Source organism: Strongylocentrotus purpuratus, unplaced genomic scaffold, assembly GCF_000002235.5.
Source record: "Strongylocentrotus purpuratus isolate Spur 01 unplaced genomic scaffold, Spur_5.0 spur5_scaffold_7, whole genome shotgun sequence".
Lineage (NCBI taxonomy): Eukaryota > Metazoa > Echinodermata > Echinoidea > Camarodonta > Strongylocentrotidae > Strongylocentrotus > Strongylocentrotus purpuratus.
In genome coordinates, this window is record NW_022145613.1 from 9,739,335 (window position 1) to 9,755,960 (window position 16,626).

General features: G+C 38.8%; 1 protein-coding gene across 1 annotated transcript; it reads right to left on the minus strand.

Annotated features, from left to right (window-relative positions):
* Nucleotides 1-261: 261 nt before the first annotated feature.
* Nucleotides 262-15,329, minus strand: LOC587932 (nose resistant to fluoxetine protein 6). The gene is made up of 16 exons (XM_787639.5): nt 15,142-15,329; nt 13,202-13,311; nt 12,287-12,455; nt 11,507-11,670; nt 10,489-10,558; nt 10,085-10,172; nt 8,835-9,175; nt 8,074-8,241; nt 7,305-7,398; nt 6,343-6,622; nt 5,197-5,276; nt 4,100-4,213; nt 3,510-3,654; nt 2,550-2,733; nt 2,018-2,160; nt 262-1,434 (listed from the first exon to the last, which is right to left on the minus strand). Exons 1-16 carry the CDS (start codon nt 15,263-15,265, stop codon nt 1,312-1,314), a joined length of 2,397 nt encoding a protein of 798 aa, XP_792732.4. The 5' UTR covers nt 15,266-15,329; the 3' UTR covers nt 262-1,311.
* Between the last annotated feature and the right edge of the window lie 1,297 nt (nt 15,330-16,626).

The following is a 16,626-nucleotide window of genomic DNA, read 5'->3' on the forward strand; positions in this document are numbered from 1 at the left end:
ATTTGGTAGCTCTTTTGTCGTTGAATAATAATCAGGTGGAGAAATTAATTCAACATTTGTGTAATACTCTAAGGAACCATTTTCTGGAATTTTGGAATTAGACTTGAAATGATAATTTCTGTTGTCACCGGGTAAAAAAACAACACCACCATAATTTACCTGAATGTGATACTAAACCACTAGTACTGCTAACCTGGTAAACACAGCACAATCCTGTAACACATACACGCACACTCTTAAAAATGAAATGTTAAATCACCATTACTTTAAAAGGGCGGAGGAGTAACCACTTTTACAGATTGTGAGATTAACACTTTTAACATGCAAGATTCAACCTTTACATGCAGTGTTGGATACCGCATGTTCTCATTTTTGCACACAACACTTTGTGTTAAAAACTTAGGTAAAATACAATGACTTATGCGAATGATAGAAATCGATATCCACAGTGTAACTTTTGTGAAGGTTTTACTTTCTCAGTTGACACAGATTAGCTCTCCCATCTAGTAAATTGCTGTTATTGTTAATATTAACATTCGTATTAAAAAAGGTGAAGATTCTATATTCTTTTAAGCAAACTAATGATTAAATAACTCAATTTGGGTTGTCAAAGTGTGGACATGAGGCCACAACAAGTGCAATTATCATCTCATGTTATTACACAGTAACAATAAAACGTTTGTACCTCTACCACTACTTCTGAACTGAGTATTCTATCTTCTAACATTCTCTTAATTTGTAGGTCAAGTATACAACACAAACACCAATACTACAATATTTGAAAGCAAATCAGTACTATTGAAACTATAAATGGATGTCCTGTAGGCCTTCTTAAAAGTATAACAAGATAATAATTTTAAACTACTGTGAAGTAATTACCTAATTTTGCTTTAAAAGGAAATGAATTTATATCCCTGGCCAAGGTGTAAATTAATTAGTATGCACACAAACCGTCATTATAAATAAGTCATTGAGACAACTTTTTAAAATCATTTAAATACGAAGTATTTTTCTTAAAATAAGTGGATCGTCAAGGCCAACTTGTTAAAACCCTAATAAAGACGTCCATATTTGATCATGATTATACGTAAAAAGAAGACAATATCAAATCATTCAATTTCTAACCAAAGAATAAAGAAATTGTTCGAATTATTACTGGTGTTAGCAATTGAGTTAAAATCATGTCCATCTATTACCACCCTCCCCCCTTCATCTCTATTATTTTAGCAATCTGGGCATCTTTTCACAAAACTATCGTCAGTACAGCTAGGTTCGCCGACATCCCAGTGACTCGTTCTGATAGCCGGTTGTTTACTTCGTCTTGAATTTTCCGAACATGACCTTCTCCAGCCCCATGAATGGACTTTCCAAGACCAAGGACATTACCAAAGCTAAGACGTAAGAGAAGACGAGATTGCCCACATAGAAGTAGCTCTGAAAGAGAGAAAAGAAGCATTGAGAAATTAATTTAAGAATGGGCCTTATCCTGGGCCTTGTAAGTTCATGTAATGTAAACTAAAAATTAAAGTTTCAAATAGTATAACAGTTTTTCTAGAAGACTGTCCCGAACATACATAACAGACACGTCGACATAAACTGGTACAACGTCTCCTTAAAATACACACATATGCACGTACACACGAGGCGTCATTAGTTTGACGTAGGATTGCGTCAGTGACTGACACGGTCTTTGACACGCCTAATGAGATTTATGACGCACGAAAATTGAATGCGTAATGGAAGAGCGCGAACGTTCCTTTGAATTACTTGCTGATAGATTAATTTCCTCCACAGGCTTAATCGGGGCAGGTAAATGACGCAATCGAGCTTATGCCACGTGTGCACCGGGCGTTATCAGGGACTTTTCGAATCTGCACGACGAGAACGTGGACTGCCCTTTTAAGGCAATGTGACGTCCTTTTAAGGCACTGGCAGTGACGTCACATTGCCTTAACAGGGCAGTCCGCGTTCTCGTCGTGCAGAATCTAAAAGTCGCTAATGTCATGGATGAACTTACAAGTGACAGGATGTCCATATGGTAGGGAGTCTTGTTGAAGGTGACAACGCTGAAGATCCACGTGGGGTGGAGTAGGTAGGCGCAGTAGGTGAGGCGGGTCATGGGTATCCAGAAAGACCAGTCAAGCAGCAACCCGATGGGACCTTTTGGAAGCGGGAAAAGGGAGAAAAGAAACATTTGACAAAAACGATACCAAACGTATGATACAATCTGCTTCTTACGGGACATTTTTTTTAATGTTGACGAGCTTTTCTTTCTACTCGAAATAAGAAAGAAGGAAAGACTACTACCCGAACCATTCACTATTCCACTTCATCTTCTTTGGTTAGACAATGCCGAACGTGTACAGAGGTAAAACTAGAATGAGGACCAAAAGAGACGCAGAAAAGGCCATTGGAAGAACTGATAGTTATGAGTTACGGTTGCATGAGTAACTGGACAGTTTAGAAAGTGTTAATAGATTCAATTTCTTGAATAAGCCGTTGCCCTCCTCCTCTTATAGAAAACGAGACAATACTGGTTTAATACGTACCGCCGTATCCATTGAGACACGCGAAGATGATCCAGGCGACGCCGATTCCCCACGCTAGACGACCAAACGTCAGATAGATGATGGACTCCCATTGTTCGATGTAGCGATTGAGACAGCCATAAGCACCGTAGACCACTGCAAAGAGGGTGCCGAGAGCACACACCCATCCAACTAGGACGTAGATCTAGAAGAACCGGTGGCGAATTAAAGAGAATAATGAGTCAAGAATAAATGAACCAGTAAGTATTGATGCTTTTGAATTTGTTTTGTATGAGTTGGCTATTTCTATACACTACATTTCTCACCACTTCTACACTACACCAAAAATTAAGATGGTGAGAGAGAAAATGGGAGAGTTATATGGGGGAACACGGTCACCGCATCACTATTGTGAAAAAGACAGCTGTAGTGGTTTGGGCATGTAACTAGATGGAATGATAGCTTAGAGAACACGGGTCTCAATGTCTATTTCATTGCCGCCTTAACAGCCTCCAAGTTATGGAACATAGACAAATATAGATAGATAGTTAAAAAGAAAGATAGATAGAAATAATGATATAGTCCTATTTACCCAGGCCGGTAGCCTTATCAGTCTTCATACTGCTATATTAACAGCAAAGCCAGGTACCCACGTGGGTCGGAATTCGAGGGGGGGGGGGGTGAAAATTTAGGTAAAACACCTTGTCCAAAGATGTATAAGCACCGGGCAAGGACCGACCCCGTGACCTCGGTTATGAGAGTCAAGGGCCTGAACAAAATACTATACGCATATCCACATTGACCGAGCTCCTTGTGAGAGTCCTCCCTTTATTATTACCCCAGCATTGTCGCATATTCATTTCATAACCCTGGGTCAAGAGAGACAAATGTGGGTAAAACCCCTTTCCACGAGGATGCAAGCATTTTAGAAAGCAAAATGTTGGAAAACAATTGTAAAGCATCATTTATTTCTTTTGTTACCTTCCTTAGTTTGACTTTCTTTTCTCTGAGTTTGAAGATGATATAACCCATCACCATGCCAACGAGATAGGTTGGAATTCTGGTGTAAGGTTTGGCGTACGTCACATCCTGGTCAGGGTAGTCTGCTAAACGGTCGTTGTAAGCCCTGTAGTTTTTTAGTTTTTTTTAGATCAGAAAAGAAATGATTATGAAATAGCATCCTTAAACATGGTCGAAAAGACTTTCGAAAGACCAACTCCTATGGCATAATGTCCTATTGAAATCATGCTGGATAACGGATTACAGTCATGTACGCCGTTGTACCGTGCGCACAGTTTACTGGCTATTGAACTGTCGTAAGTTGATTTTTTTTTTTAAAGTCATTGTTATCATTTTATTTTCATCGTTGAAAGTACGGTGTTACTCCTATTATTTTTATTTTGTTTCTTCTTCTTATTATTATTCTTATCATTATAATTATCATCATCATTATTATCATTATCATTATTATTAGTAGTAGTAGTAGTAGTAGTAGTTAGTAGTATCATCATCATCATCATATTCATCCTCATCATCATCATAATCATTGGTGTAGATTGTGAAGCACTCACGGTTGTTGATACCACGGATCGAGGTTGATTCCATAGTACCAGTTAAGACCTGCCAAGGATCCCAAAGACACGACCATAATGGAGCCAATAAGAGCCATCCCTGCTTTAACATTCCTACAGAGAAAGAAACAGTAACACAAAAGAATCAGTAACAAAAAAACGTGTTATTAACTACGAAATGCACACTCATTGGATAATGGTTACCATGTTTACGGACACTACATAGTACGACCAGTATACAGTGGATATGTCGTGGTATAGTGGTTCATTCACTTGGCTCTCAAGCTAAGGGTCTAGGGTCCGAATCCCAGTAAGGCACTAACGTCCTGTGGCAACCCATTTTCCACTTTTGCCACTCTCCACCGGGGTGTAAATGGATACCTGGCAATTAGTGTTGGAGTAATGATAATTGCAAGGCCCCTCAGGAGGAACAGGGACCCGTTTCACAAAGCCTTTTTTCAACGACAAATGACAAAAATCAGTGACAAATCTGAGGATAACCAATCAGAAGTAAGAATTTCAGTAGCTTATAAAAAAATCTGTCATTTGTCACTGATGAAAAGTTTTGTGAAACGGGGCCAGCACTGATGCTGGTGTGGCTTCCCTTGGTACAATAACTTCTTATCATTAGATTCCTAGAAAGAGTTACCTTAATATTAACCCTATAACCTGGCCTATCTTTTGGCTGTTAAAATGTGCATTCACTTTCTTTCGACTTTTTAGGCCTCTTTATGAATGCAGTATCCATTTCCCCCATACGTTGTATATTCACTATCATCACTTTTGCTCATACCACATATTTCAAGGACCGATTCGTGCGATCCTAATTTTATCACAATCGAAAGACAATTTCGCAGTAAGAGCCATTTCATCTTTAGAAAAAGTATGACAATATCTTTGGTAAAGCCCTACAATAAAACTGCTACTGCCTTCCATGATTCTTAAATGAATGGTATAATATGATAACACTAGAGACTGTGGGGGTGGTAGTATACAAAGAGCACATGGTTTTACAACAAATATATACTATTGCAAAACTTATAGTGAAGTCTATCATGTGTTTTTAAGCCATTACAAAGTTTTATAGATACACTTACTTATACAAGATGATGAGAATCAGAGGACTAATGATGTAGAACTGCATATCATTTGCCAGGTACCATGCATGGCCAAAACACTGCAAAATAAAAATGTAAATAAATATGATTATTATAAATATAAATATAAATATACATATAAATATGAATATAAATATAAATATAAATATAATTTTCTTTTTTTTAAAGAAAATTATTTAAAACCGAATAACCCAAGGCGTGAAATTTTTGTTACGTACACCAAGAAACAAAGGTGGAAACATTTTTTTTTCTGATTTAAATGGATGCAACATTAGGACATCATTATAGGAAGGGTAAAATTACAATCCCGCTTAGAACTTAGTGATAAGGATTGTTTACTATTTTTTTTTCTCGGGCCTTCATACGGGAGGGGACGTTTGCGAACTTCATTCTACGCTGACTACAGTTGTTCTAGGACACCTACCCCCTTGACAACCACCCTCCGGATAACCACCCTCTAGGACTACCCCCTAGGACAACTACCCCTTAGGGCATTCACCCTCTAGGACGACTATCCCCGGGACGATTACCCTCTAAGATGATTACCCCTAGCTAACTACCCCCTGACAACTACCCCCTATGAAAACCACCCTCTAGGAAAATTACCCCCGATTGATAATTACCCTAAGTTGTTATTGTCCAGGGGTAGTTAGGTGGTAGTTACCATAGGTGGTAGATGTCAAGGAGATATATGTCCTAGAGGGCGGTTGCCCTAGGGCTGTAGACTGTAGTTGACTGGTGGTACTTGTCCTGGAGGATGGTTATCCTAAGGGGTAGTTGTGTTGGGGGTAGTTGTCAGGGGGTAGTTGTCCTAGATGGTGGTTGTCCTAGGGGGTATTTGTTGGGGTAGTTTTCCTAGAAGGTGGTTGCCCTAGGGGGTAGTTGTTCTAGAGGGTTTTTTCCTAAGGGGGGGGGGGGTGTCCCGGTAAAGGTTGTCCAGGGGGTAAGTGTCCGGGTACGGGCTACATTATCGTGAACTGATAAAGAACGGAGAAGAAAAAAGATGGGGAATCGTGAAAGATGGAAGAAATAGAAACTACAAATCAACTTGTGAAATTTTGACCGCAGTACAAACAAATTAGAGAATACGAGAGATGTCGCGTGAAGCTAACGAGTGTTACTTACTGTTTCGCCGAGGTCGTTTGGCCACGGGAAGAGATTGTTGACATACAGCATGTAAGCCCACCAGGTTTCCGCGCATTTGGTTCGAACCTGCTCATGGAAGCCGTCGGTCAGTACACCCTGGGCAAAGTGCGGCTTCAGCAAGGCGAAAATGCCGATGTTCGCCATGAGGGCCGGAGTAAGGCGCCACCAACGGTGGAAGTAGAACATGAACCAGCTGCCGGCGCTACCGAGTCGTTTACTTTCAAGCTGCTTCAGTGTCATGTACGTCACAAGGAAGCCACTGTAGTACAAAATGGAGGCGTCGGGGAAAAGAGATGGTTGTACGAGAGCCAATGGCACCGAGGTCGATTTCCTACACTAACCGAATTTCTATAATTCCACCCTTAGACCAAACATCAGGCCAAACATTCACTATATACCTACCTAGTCCTGATCTTGGACTAAAAATAATCTAAAACCCGAGTCAACCCTAGCCTTAAACCTTTATCTTTGACGATACAAAACAAAAATCCTGGAGCAAGTGTCATATAGGAGCAAATATTGGAAGATTTCAGAATTAAAGCACATGTTAAAATCGACTAATGTGCCTATTCCCGTGCGAAAATAATTGTATGTCATGAAATTGCCTACACATATCGACTCTTGAACAGCCTGTGTTTTCTACCTTAGGCCTAATCTGCAGAACCATAATTCAAAATGCAAACGATGAAAACGTTATGGGTGAAGATTCATTATAATTACATGACTGCTGTCTAGATAACCCCAACGACCATAGTCGTCCATTGAGGCAATCAATATCCTAAAAATAAAACTCCCAACCACTTTAGGTAGTATTTTATTGTATCATTGCCCCACATTGTTGAGTAATGGGGATCAGTCCCTAATGTCGGACTGATTTAAAATAAGTGCAAGTCCATGTGCAGTGCGCCCTCAAAATTTAGTCACCATCCATTGATAATCACCTGAGTACGAAGAATGTATCCACGGAATAGGTTGCGTTGACGATGGCTAATCCGGCAAAAGATTGAACGTTGCCGTATGCCTCACTGAAATTATCTTTAAATAACAACATAAAAAGACCTTGGATCAGTTATATCACTCTAAAAAATATCTTAGCTCAAATAATGAATGCTTGTTTAAAGAATTTGTTGAATTTAAAGTATGTTCCATTAATTTTAAGTCAACTTAATTGTCAGATTAACATAAGTGAATGTTCAATACCATATCAGTGCTTTGCCTTGCACAGAACTCGCTTCCGTCGATCCGCCTCTCCCACATATTATGTACACGCACACTTTACGCCCACACACACCGCTCACCCCAAAACAGAAACACAGAATCTGGAATCGCCTACCCCTATCAACACTCCATCTGCACTCCACTCATGTTTGGTTTGAACAAGCATGTTCAAGATGTTAACTTCAGTCCGTTTCAATAGCCTAGTCCATCACCGTTTAAGATGTGCAAATATTACAGTGACATGTTCTATAATCTGATTCTATCATATTTTATAGGCAATACAATTTTTATATATATTTTTAAAATTTTATCAAAAATGCCCTTTCATTAATTTCTTGAAAGGCTTTTCGACAGTAGTATACAATAATCATAGGAAGTTAATTCGATGATGAAGTTACTGTCTACAACTCAAAAACTCGGGACATTTCTTCTATTCGAGCATCTTAACCGGTTTAATGATGTTCTATTGGGTGTCTATTGCATGTTACTTACCCAAGTGACCAAGCTGGAATTGAAAGGAGTGTCCGAGGATGACCCAGAACATGCTGATGACCCTCAGGCCATTAAGAGCAGCCAAGTTGCTCTTAGTCTTCTTGGCGCTCATGATCTTTGGCAAATTGGTCACAACTGAGAATGACATCATGACGCCATCCAGGACAGCTGTTACAAATAAAGACACATTAAAAATAAAGTCCAGTTTTGGAAACGCCCCCCTCTCAAAAAATGAAATGGAAGCTTTTATTACCAATCATGTGAAAGAATATGTTTGACCAATTCGTAATAATACAAATTTTGCCGAGAAACCGCCTACTACTTGATATATTTGGTCATCTATTTGGACCTGATAGATATACCGCACGTGTCACGTAGTCCCATATACATCTTTCTGTGTACAGTGCTTGTAACTTTACCAAGACTGGGCTAAATTTTTTATCATTTTGATGATTCCAGAACCTTGCAGTACACACCACTACTTATATGCTGGATGATCAAACTCTTTTGATCGATTCCACAATATTTCTTTCACAATGCAATCGCATGACCATAACTGCTCTTTATCTTTAAGTTTGTTGAATTGGCAGAACTGTTTGATTGAATTGTCGAAGAGAAAGTCACATTTACCAGGAACTTAAAGTCTTGTCAGTTTACGCCTTATCGCGGAGATCTGCCCTGTAATTACTCACACTCTATTGGCATTAACCAAATTTTATTTCAAAAGAAGAAAAACCAAACACTGCGACAAATATTCTTACCCCATTTCAGATCAATCTTCGGCTTCTTCTGCTTCTTCTCCTCGATAGCCTCCTCTGTCATCTGCACATGAAGTTCTTTGCCATCCTTTACAGGGTCCTCCCCCTTCTCAAATCCTCCATTGCACTTCGCGCCATTTTCCTTGACCTCGGAACCAACCTCGAATACCTCCGGGTCATCAACGGATGTCGTCTTCATCTTAGGTTTGTCATCAGCTGCGGGATCGTCCTCTCTCTGTTTGACTTCCGTTTGTTTCAATACCTTTGCCAGAACTATCTTATGAAGATAGATTTCGTAGAAGGTGCCGGCCACTACCATGGCGAGAAAAAATGACATCAAAGCCCTACAAAAATACGGTTGACATGTATGAAATGAATCGTAAAATAGGATCAAGACAATGTTATGATAAGGAGTGAACATGAGAATTAAGATATCCACTTTGGTGACTCGGTAAAACGTTCACTTTGGTACATAGCACAAGCATGATATTAGTTGTATCCTGTTCTAATCATGTTTAACTAAACATTTGTTGATATATTCAGCATATTTCGTGTAGAAGAAAGCTAGTGAACCCAAATCCATTATGTTAATACCATAATATAGAGGTATATAAAGAAATTATCATTACGTTTTATACAACGGACGTTCTTCTCAAATGAGACTTTGTTCTTAAAACATTTACCAGGGAAGTAGTATCAAAGCCATAGCCTTAAGTAAAGGAAATATTCTAAGTATTTCAAAGCATAATTATGAAAGTAGAAATTTAGCCTTTAATTACTGGGAAAATACCACATAGATCTAGGCGTCAGTCCCTCCTTGTGTAATAAGGTTATTGTAGATAACTACCATCTGATTAATTTTCTTAAGAATTCATGGAAATCGATAATGTAATATAAGCAGTTATGTCGAATCTGACCCTCCATCAAATGTAGGTTGAGGTTTCTTTTTTGTCTCCACATAATATAACGCGATCAAATGAATATGCAATATATACAAATTCAATAACATAATATAAACCAAAGATACGACAAATGATTATACAAATTATTCAAATAAATCATTTAAGATTGGCACAGTGGTGAAACATATTGGAGGAGTCTATTAAAAAAGCATGGCTTGTATTTTATAGACCCCTTAAGAATTATAAAAAAAAGTTACAAGTGCTCTGTAATATAATTAGAAAATATATGTATAAAATTGCTAATGTAATCCTACATCACCCCCCCCCCCCTACGCTACATTCATAACTCACAGGAAAGCGATGTCAGCTGTCCTCCATTCTTCTGGTTCATTGCATTCGTAATAGACGGGTGACTCTGTTACACCAAGGGCCGACCATACTAAAAGAAGGAGACAGACCATTTTATTTTCTTGATCATAAAATTCATTGAATTTATGAGGAAAGACTGACGAGAATGCTACCGGTGCCCCCAAATGGAAATAAATACAGGCCTATATATTTGTATAGTTCTTTCTTGTAGGAAAGGCCTATTCTAGATTAAAGGGTTGTGTATAGCCAACATCGTGTAAATGGAGTAGATTATTTTACTGCGATATACATTGACTTGTTTTAGAGGCTAAATCCCCACTTGTGTTGCTCCATTTTTTAATTGTTGTTGTTGTAAAGGCTGTATAATACACTCGGGCAATACTCACTTGTGTCGGATACGGCTTGAATTTCTTTGGTGGTGCACGTATTGGGTGAACATGTACCCCAAACCACAAACTGAAGAATAAAATGTTGAACATTCAAAGACATTAATTCTAACTCATCTAGCTCACATAATAACATTTTAAGAAAACTGATGTTTGATGAAAATAAAAAGGAATAGAAGAGAAAAGGAATACATACATTCGTGTAAGCGTTGAACTCGGGAAAGTAGCCATTTAAACAAAAATAGCGTTTTGTAACCATCAATTGGACTAATTTTCGTAATCCCTCAACACTGAAAATAGCCGAAATTCTTTTAATAAACAAATGTGTATCAACCATCCACAAAGCCCCCCCCCCCCCCTCTCTCTCTCTCTCCTACACTTTCTCTTGCTACATTTGTGTGTTTTTGTTGTTGCAAAATACTGAGTTGATAGTTGACGTATCACAGAGTATTACAATTAAATAGACTTTATCTGCAGTTTAGGTGAGGATTAGCTTTAAAAAACTAAATTGTTCGGTTTGATTCTCCATATATCGCTCGTTGCTTGCCCATCTCATTGGGTTGCAGAAAAAAAAGTAACAAAAAGTAAATATCACGGAAAAGAAGAAACTCTGTTAATCCTGTCAAACCCGTATAATAAAAGCTTTAGCATTGGTTTGAAAGGTATAATAATAATAATAATAATAATAATAATAATAATAATAATAATAATAATAATAATAATAATAATAATAATAATAATAATAATAATAATAATAATAATATTCCGCCTTTATAAAGTGCATAATACATCGATGATTTACAGATATATTATTACCCCGGTCATCGGATTCAGGTTTACCCGCACTCAAAGTATGCACATTTCTCCACTCCCTGGGGAGCATTCCAGCCAGGCGTCATTTTACAAGCGCACACTTGCTCATCAAACCACGTTAAACCTTCGCATCCTATACTGGGTACCCATTTAACACCTGGGTGGAGAGTGGCAAATGTGAAAAGGAACAATCAGCTCCACTTACCCAGGATCCAACAGCGGCACAATACTGGGCATCGAAAGAGGGCACACCGGAAGTCTTATTGGCTGTGTTGGATGTACAGAGCCAGTGGTTGCCAAAGTCTTTAAAGTTCAACGTATACTCAGCTGTCTCGAGTTTTGGTATGACATTGCCATGTGCCCCACGCACTGTGAAAATAATGATTATTCGTTGGTATATTTTTATCGTCATGCCGATTTGTGGAAATATTTACAGAGTAAAAAAATGAGCATTAAAAAAATACATCGAAATACAAATTTCAGCGTAAATGCGTAAATAAATGTGGGCAAGTTCGAACTTTGTCCGTAACGGACCAAATATAAGGTGTCAGTATCTGATGAATATATCTAGGTGATGGTCCTACTAGCTGACTAGACCTTGAATCAGACAACATATCAAATGATTGTTATTTTTAATGCCACTGCAGTCCATAATTCAATTCGCCGAGACTTTGCAACATACTTCGGGTTTGCCCCCATACAATGTAATATCATTCAAACCGACAACAGACCTAGCCAAATAATGTATTAGTAGAAATCAGATGGTTTGGAGTCGGATTAGCGGCGTGGCTGAGGTATAACAAGTGAGCTTTATTAGGGCCTTTTAGATTTGCACAACGACAACGTGGATTGCTACGATCGACGTCCTTTTAATGCACTGCCTTGAATGGACATCACACGTTATCAGTCCACGCAAATCTAAAAGTCCCTATCATTAAACTTTTCTCCTCCCCTATAATTAATGGAGCTGAATATTGATACTCACTTCTTTTTGCGTAAACTTCCCCCTTGTCTAGATCTGAGAAGTACTGCATGGTGTCCCGGTAACAGATCTCAGATAGGAGACTTTCATCGTCTAAACCATACCAGAGTTTGGCCTCCACTTGTACATGCCTCGCACCTTCCACCGCCTCGGCCAGATGCGTCCGTACGAACTGTAAGGTTTACGATGAATTTTGAAATCTTTTTATTTTCTTAGAGATGCACCCTAACGTACTGATTTTATTTAAAAAAATGAAATATGAGAGATTTTATCCTTAAATTTCTTTTTTTCCAATATCCTTTTTCATTTTAATGTTTGATAAAGCTATCAATATATCTATGTGTGCGTTCCCTTTATCAATAATGCTATTCCCAATTACATTATCGGATAGATGTGTCTGCACGAACTATGATCGTGCGTGAAATTTTTCTCCCAGATTTCTAATTTTCCGCTTTGTTTCTCGTGTAGATCCTCTTTGCACTTTTCTTAAACCAGCTTCTGTAAGCCTGCTTATGGCCAAAGGAGATAAGAAAATTGCCCTAAATGTGCAAGTGGTCTTTATGAACAGGCTCCTTTCATACACATTAAAAGAGGTTGGCTGTTGAGGGGGAACAAAAGTGTGGTCTTTATAGACAGGAGGTCGTTCTAATTTTCTGTAGAGGTGGTCGATGAAGCAGATTTTACTATACATCCTTTAGTTATGTACAATTCCCCCAACACAAATGCCATTCTCTTTCATAAAAATATATGGCGAAGGGGCATTAATGTGATGAACAGCGATCCAGGGCAAAAGTTCAAGAGAATACAAGTATGCACAAGTATTTCAAAGAAGCAAAATGTCAAACTTTAAATTTCTTCAGAGATTGAGATCCCTTTTTCACTGCTAACCGACGCCCTTGGATGGACTATAATACGAACCTGCGCAAGCCTATGGTCATCATGGAGAAGCGATTCCACATTATCAACATCTATACCTCGTTCAGAAAGCAATCCTTTGTAATCAGAAATGGAAAGTCCCGCTTTGGCAGCTAAATAAAACATCGAGAACAATAATATTAAAAAAAACCAGTGTATATTCGATATAAAACACAATTTCTTTATTATGAAACGAATTGGCAATGCCGTGTAATGAGTCGTGTGCATCATTTATTCCTGTATTTCATTCAAAAATGAATAATCTAATGATAATAACCATGAACTTGTGGTTGTTCTTTCGGGTATCACTATAATAAAGCAATGGCAATATACATATTTTTGTTAATCTCATTTTTTGATAAATTGGATGGAAAAAAGTAATATGCCCTACGGGGCACCGAACCACCTTAAATCATATATACAGATTCGGAAATGCATTTGCAATTGCATTTTCAAAGCAGTGAATTCAAATTTCATATGCCACATGAGAATTAGAAAGATGGAGATGCAAATATTAGCCTGTAAAAAGGTAAATTTAGATATCATTTTATTTACACTATTTTGTCTTGAAGTACATTTGTCAGCGATGCTCGCAAAACCAATACTCTAACAAAAAGAAACATGTAGCTCTGACCCTGATCCGTATGACATTCAATTCAGTTATCTGTTTCTGCCAATATGTATAGTTACGTCACGGCATTCCCAGTACATCAGGTAAAAATAACTACCACGTCAAAGTTTATATTATGAAATCACCGAATATAGTAATTTGATTCTCATCTAATTAATGACTACATAATATTTATTTTTTTCAATCTCATTTTTTTGATAAATTGCCGGTTTAAAAAAAAAGGAATATGTCGTACGGGGCACGGAATCGCCTTAAATCATATATACAGATTATGAAATGCATTTGCATTTTCAAAGCAAAGGATTCAAAATGATATACGCTAAACTGCATGCAATGTACATTCTCTTCTTCAGAAATGATAACAATGTAAGATCCCCTGGTTTGTTGTAATTGCGACTGAAACGGTCTTGATTTTGGCAAGTCCGACATGGCTCAGTGGCGGATCCAGGGGGGCACAGGGGGCACGTGCACCCCCGGCCAAAGAAACAAAAAAATAGTGCGCACCCCCCCCCCCCCCCTCCCCCCTCCCCCACAATGAGCGAATTTGCGGCCGGAGCGATTTTCCAATATTCAGGAGCAAAACAAAAAAAAATGTGCTCTTACACTAATGCCTATGTCACATCTGCCGCTGCAGCCGTGCGGTCTAAAATATCTACGGCCAATAGCAATTAGGGCCGCCGCATCATTCTCACGGTCACATATGGTAGCGGTCACATATTATGTTAGGGTTGCCGCGTGGCGTATTTTGAATTTGTGGAGACAGAAAATCTGCGGCTGCCGTACAGCCTTTGAAGTGATGACGCACGGTCGCTTTAGGGTGTCCCCGCGGTGGCCATAGGTTTTTGACAAATACTAAGGCAGACGCAAGGTAGCCGCAAGGTAGCCGCAAGGTGCCCACAAGGCGGCCAAAGGTGACTATACGGCAACCGTGCGGCCAGACGATGCTACAGCTTCACCCCTGGAGTATATAAAACACAAGTCCATCGTACGCCCTACGTACGGTCGCCATGGAACCGCTCTATGGCATGGCTACGGCATTTCTAATCACTACGGCGAACCTAGAAATGAAGACAGTTTTAGCTCCGCGTTATAATCCCACGGCGACCCGTACGGCATGTAAAGATATGGATACGCCCTAGGGTGACCTTGTGACCGCCGCAGATTCTCTCCGGCCGCCACAACTATCTCTCGATTTCGGGGGTGTACGGCCGCCGTATCCTAGCCGTAGAACAAGTGTGACCTAGGCATTAATGCTTGGTAGCTGTGATAAATGTAACATATATTCTACAATAGTTCTTTACAACTAACTTACCTTGTTTCTGTTTTCTTACTAAGCTTCCAAAGGCGGGATTAATTTGACACGCCACATACTGAAAACACAGTGAAGACCATAGCCCAACAAGTAGCGCCTTTTGTAGCCTCCGTATCTGCGTCATTTTGACGCAAATGTGAAAAGAACACTGGGAAACCCAAAGTGACTCTCGACTGCTTTTCAGTAGCAGAAGTTGCTACCAATTGTGTTAAGTTTATTATATAGTAAGGTAGCTTCAATTAATCTCATCTGACAACAAGGTAGATAATGTGATGAGGGAATGGATAGAAATAGAACATAATTAGTTAAACATTAACGGCTATTTGGCTCGTTGCACTCGAGGAGTTATTTCGATGGCGACATGTTGTTTACGCCAATCGAGCCTATGACGGCACTTTATCATGTATTTTGCACTGTTCATGTCATGGCGCTTCAAAAATGGCGCTAGTCGCCGACGCAACCTTACGTCAGCAAACTTGGGCGCCTTATGCGCCAAGGGCATAACGGGTCTCGATGTTCTTGTGTGATAGGGTGATCGAAAAGCGAAAGAATCATGAAAAAGTGAAGGGTGGAAAGAAAGGTCATCCCAAATTTGCCCTGGCGACATTTTATTCCATACTGTTTTCTTAATTTGGTGTTGTTGTTGTATGTTATTGTTTCGTTTTTTGTTGTAATGTTTGTTTGTGTGTTTGTTTATGTTTCATTATTGTTAGAGGTGTAAGATCGAGGGATTATAGGCTGTAAATTGGTTTAAGGTTAGGGTTATGGAAAGGGTTGACGTTAAGAATTAACTGTTTTAGAAATTAGCCGCGGAGCAGCAGAAGGGGGTTATTAAAAAGACCTGTACAGGAGAAGACTATGAACTAATGTAAAGGGAGTAATTCTATATAATTATGCTATATGAGAATGAGACAGATGAAGATGAAACGATTGGCCTGTAAAAAGATGAAGTTAAACTTCATTTTCTTTACACTTTTGTAACTTGACATACATTTCTAAGCGATGCTCGCAAAACCAATACCCCCCCCCCCAAAAAAAAAAAAAAAAAATAGCTTCGACCCCAATTAGTATGACATTCAATTCAGTTATCTGTCTCTGCTGTGCCAATATTTATTGTTACGTCACGGCACTCCTAGTACACCAAGTAAATAACCATCACGTCAACGTTTATATTACGAAATCCCTTGAAATAGTACTATTTGATTCTCATCTAATAAAATGGTTACATAATGACGAATGCATTTGAATTTCTACAAGATATTGAAAAATACATTTGTGTGAAGTAGATTACAAAATGAAAAATAAATTGGATGTTGTCCTGCTTTACTGATTATAACCAATGTGTACTTGATTATGATTTTATTTTCATTTGTCACTTCTCCTTCTTCATCTTCCTCCCTCTCCCTTCTCAAACTCCTCTTTGGGGAGGAGGAGGGGGATGACCTCATCGTCTCCCATATATCTTCCTCCTTATATTCCCAAAAT

Bases quoted from the DNA above. Each gene is read 5' to 3' on its own strand.
- LOC587932 (XM_787639.5), bottom strand. From the start codon at position 15,265: ATGACGCAGATACGGAGGCTACAAAAGGCGCTACTTGTTGGGCTATGG. The intron at 6,623-7,304 runs GTGATTATCAAT...TTTGTACTACAG, and splicing joins GATACATTCTTCGTACTCAG to TGGCTTCCTTGTGACGTACA. The intron at 1,435-2,017 runs GTAAGTTCATCC...TCTCTCTTTCAG, and splicing joins ATATGGACATCCTGTCACTT to AGCTACTTCTATGTGGGCAA.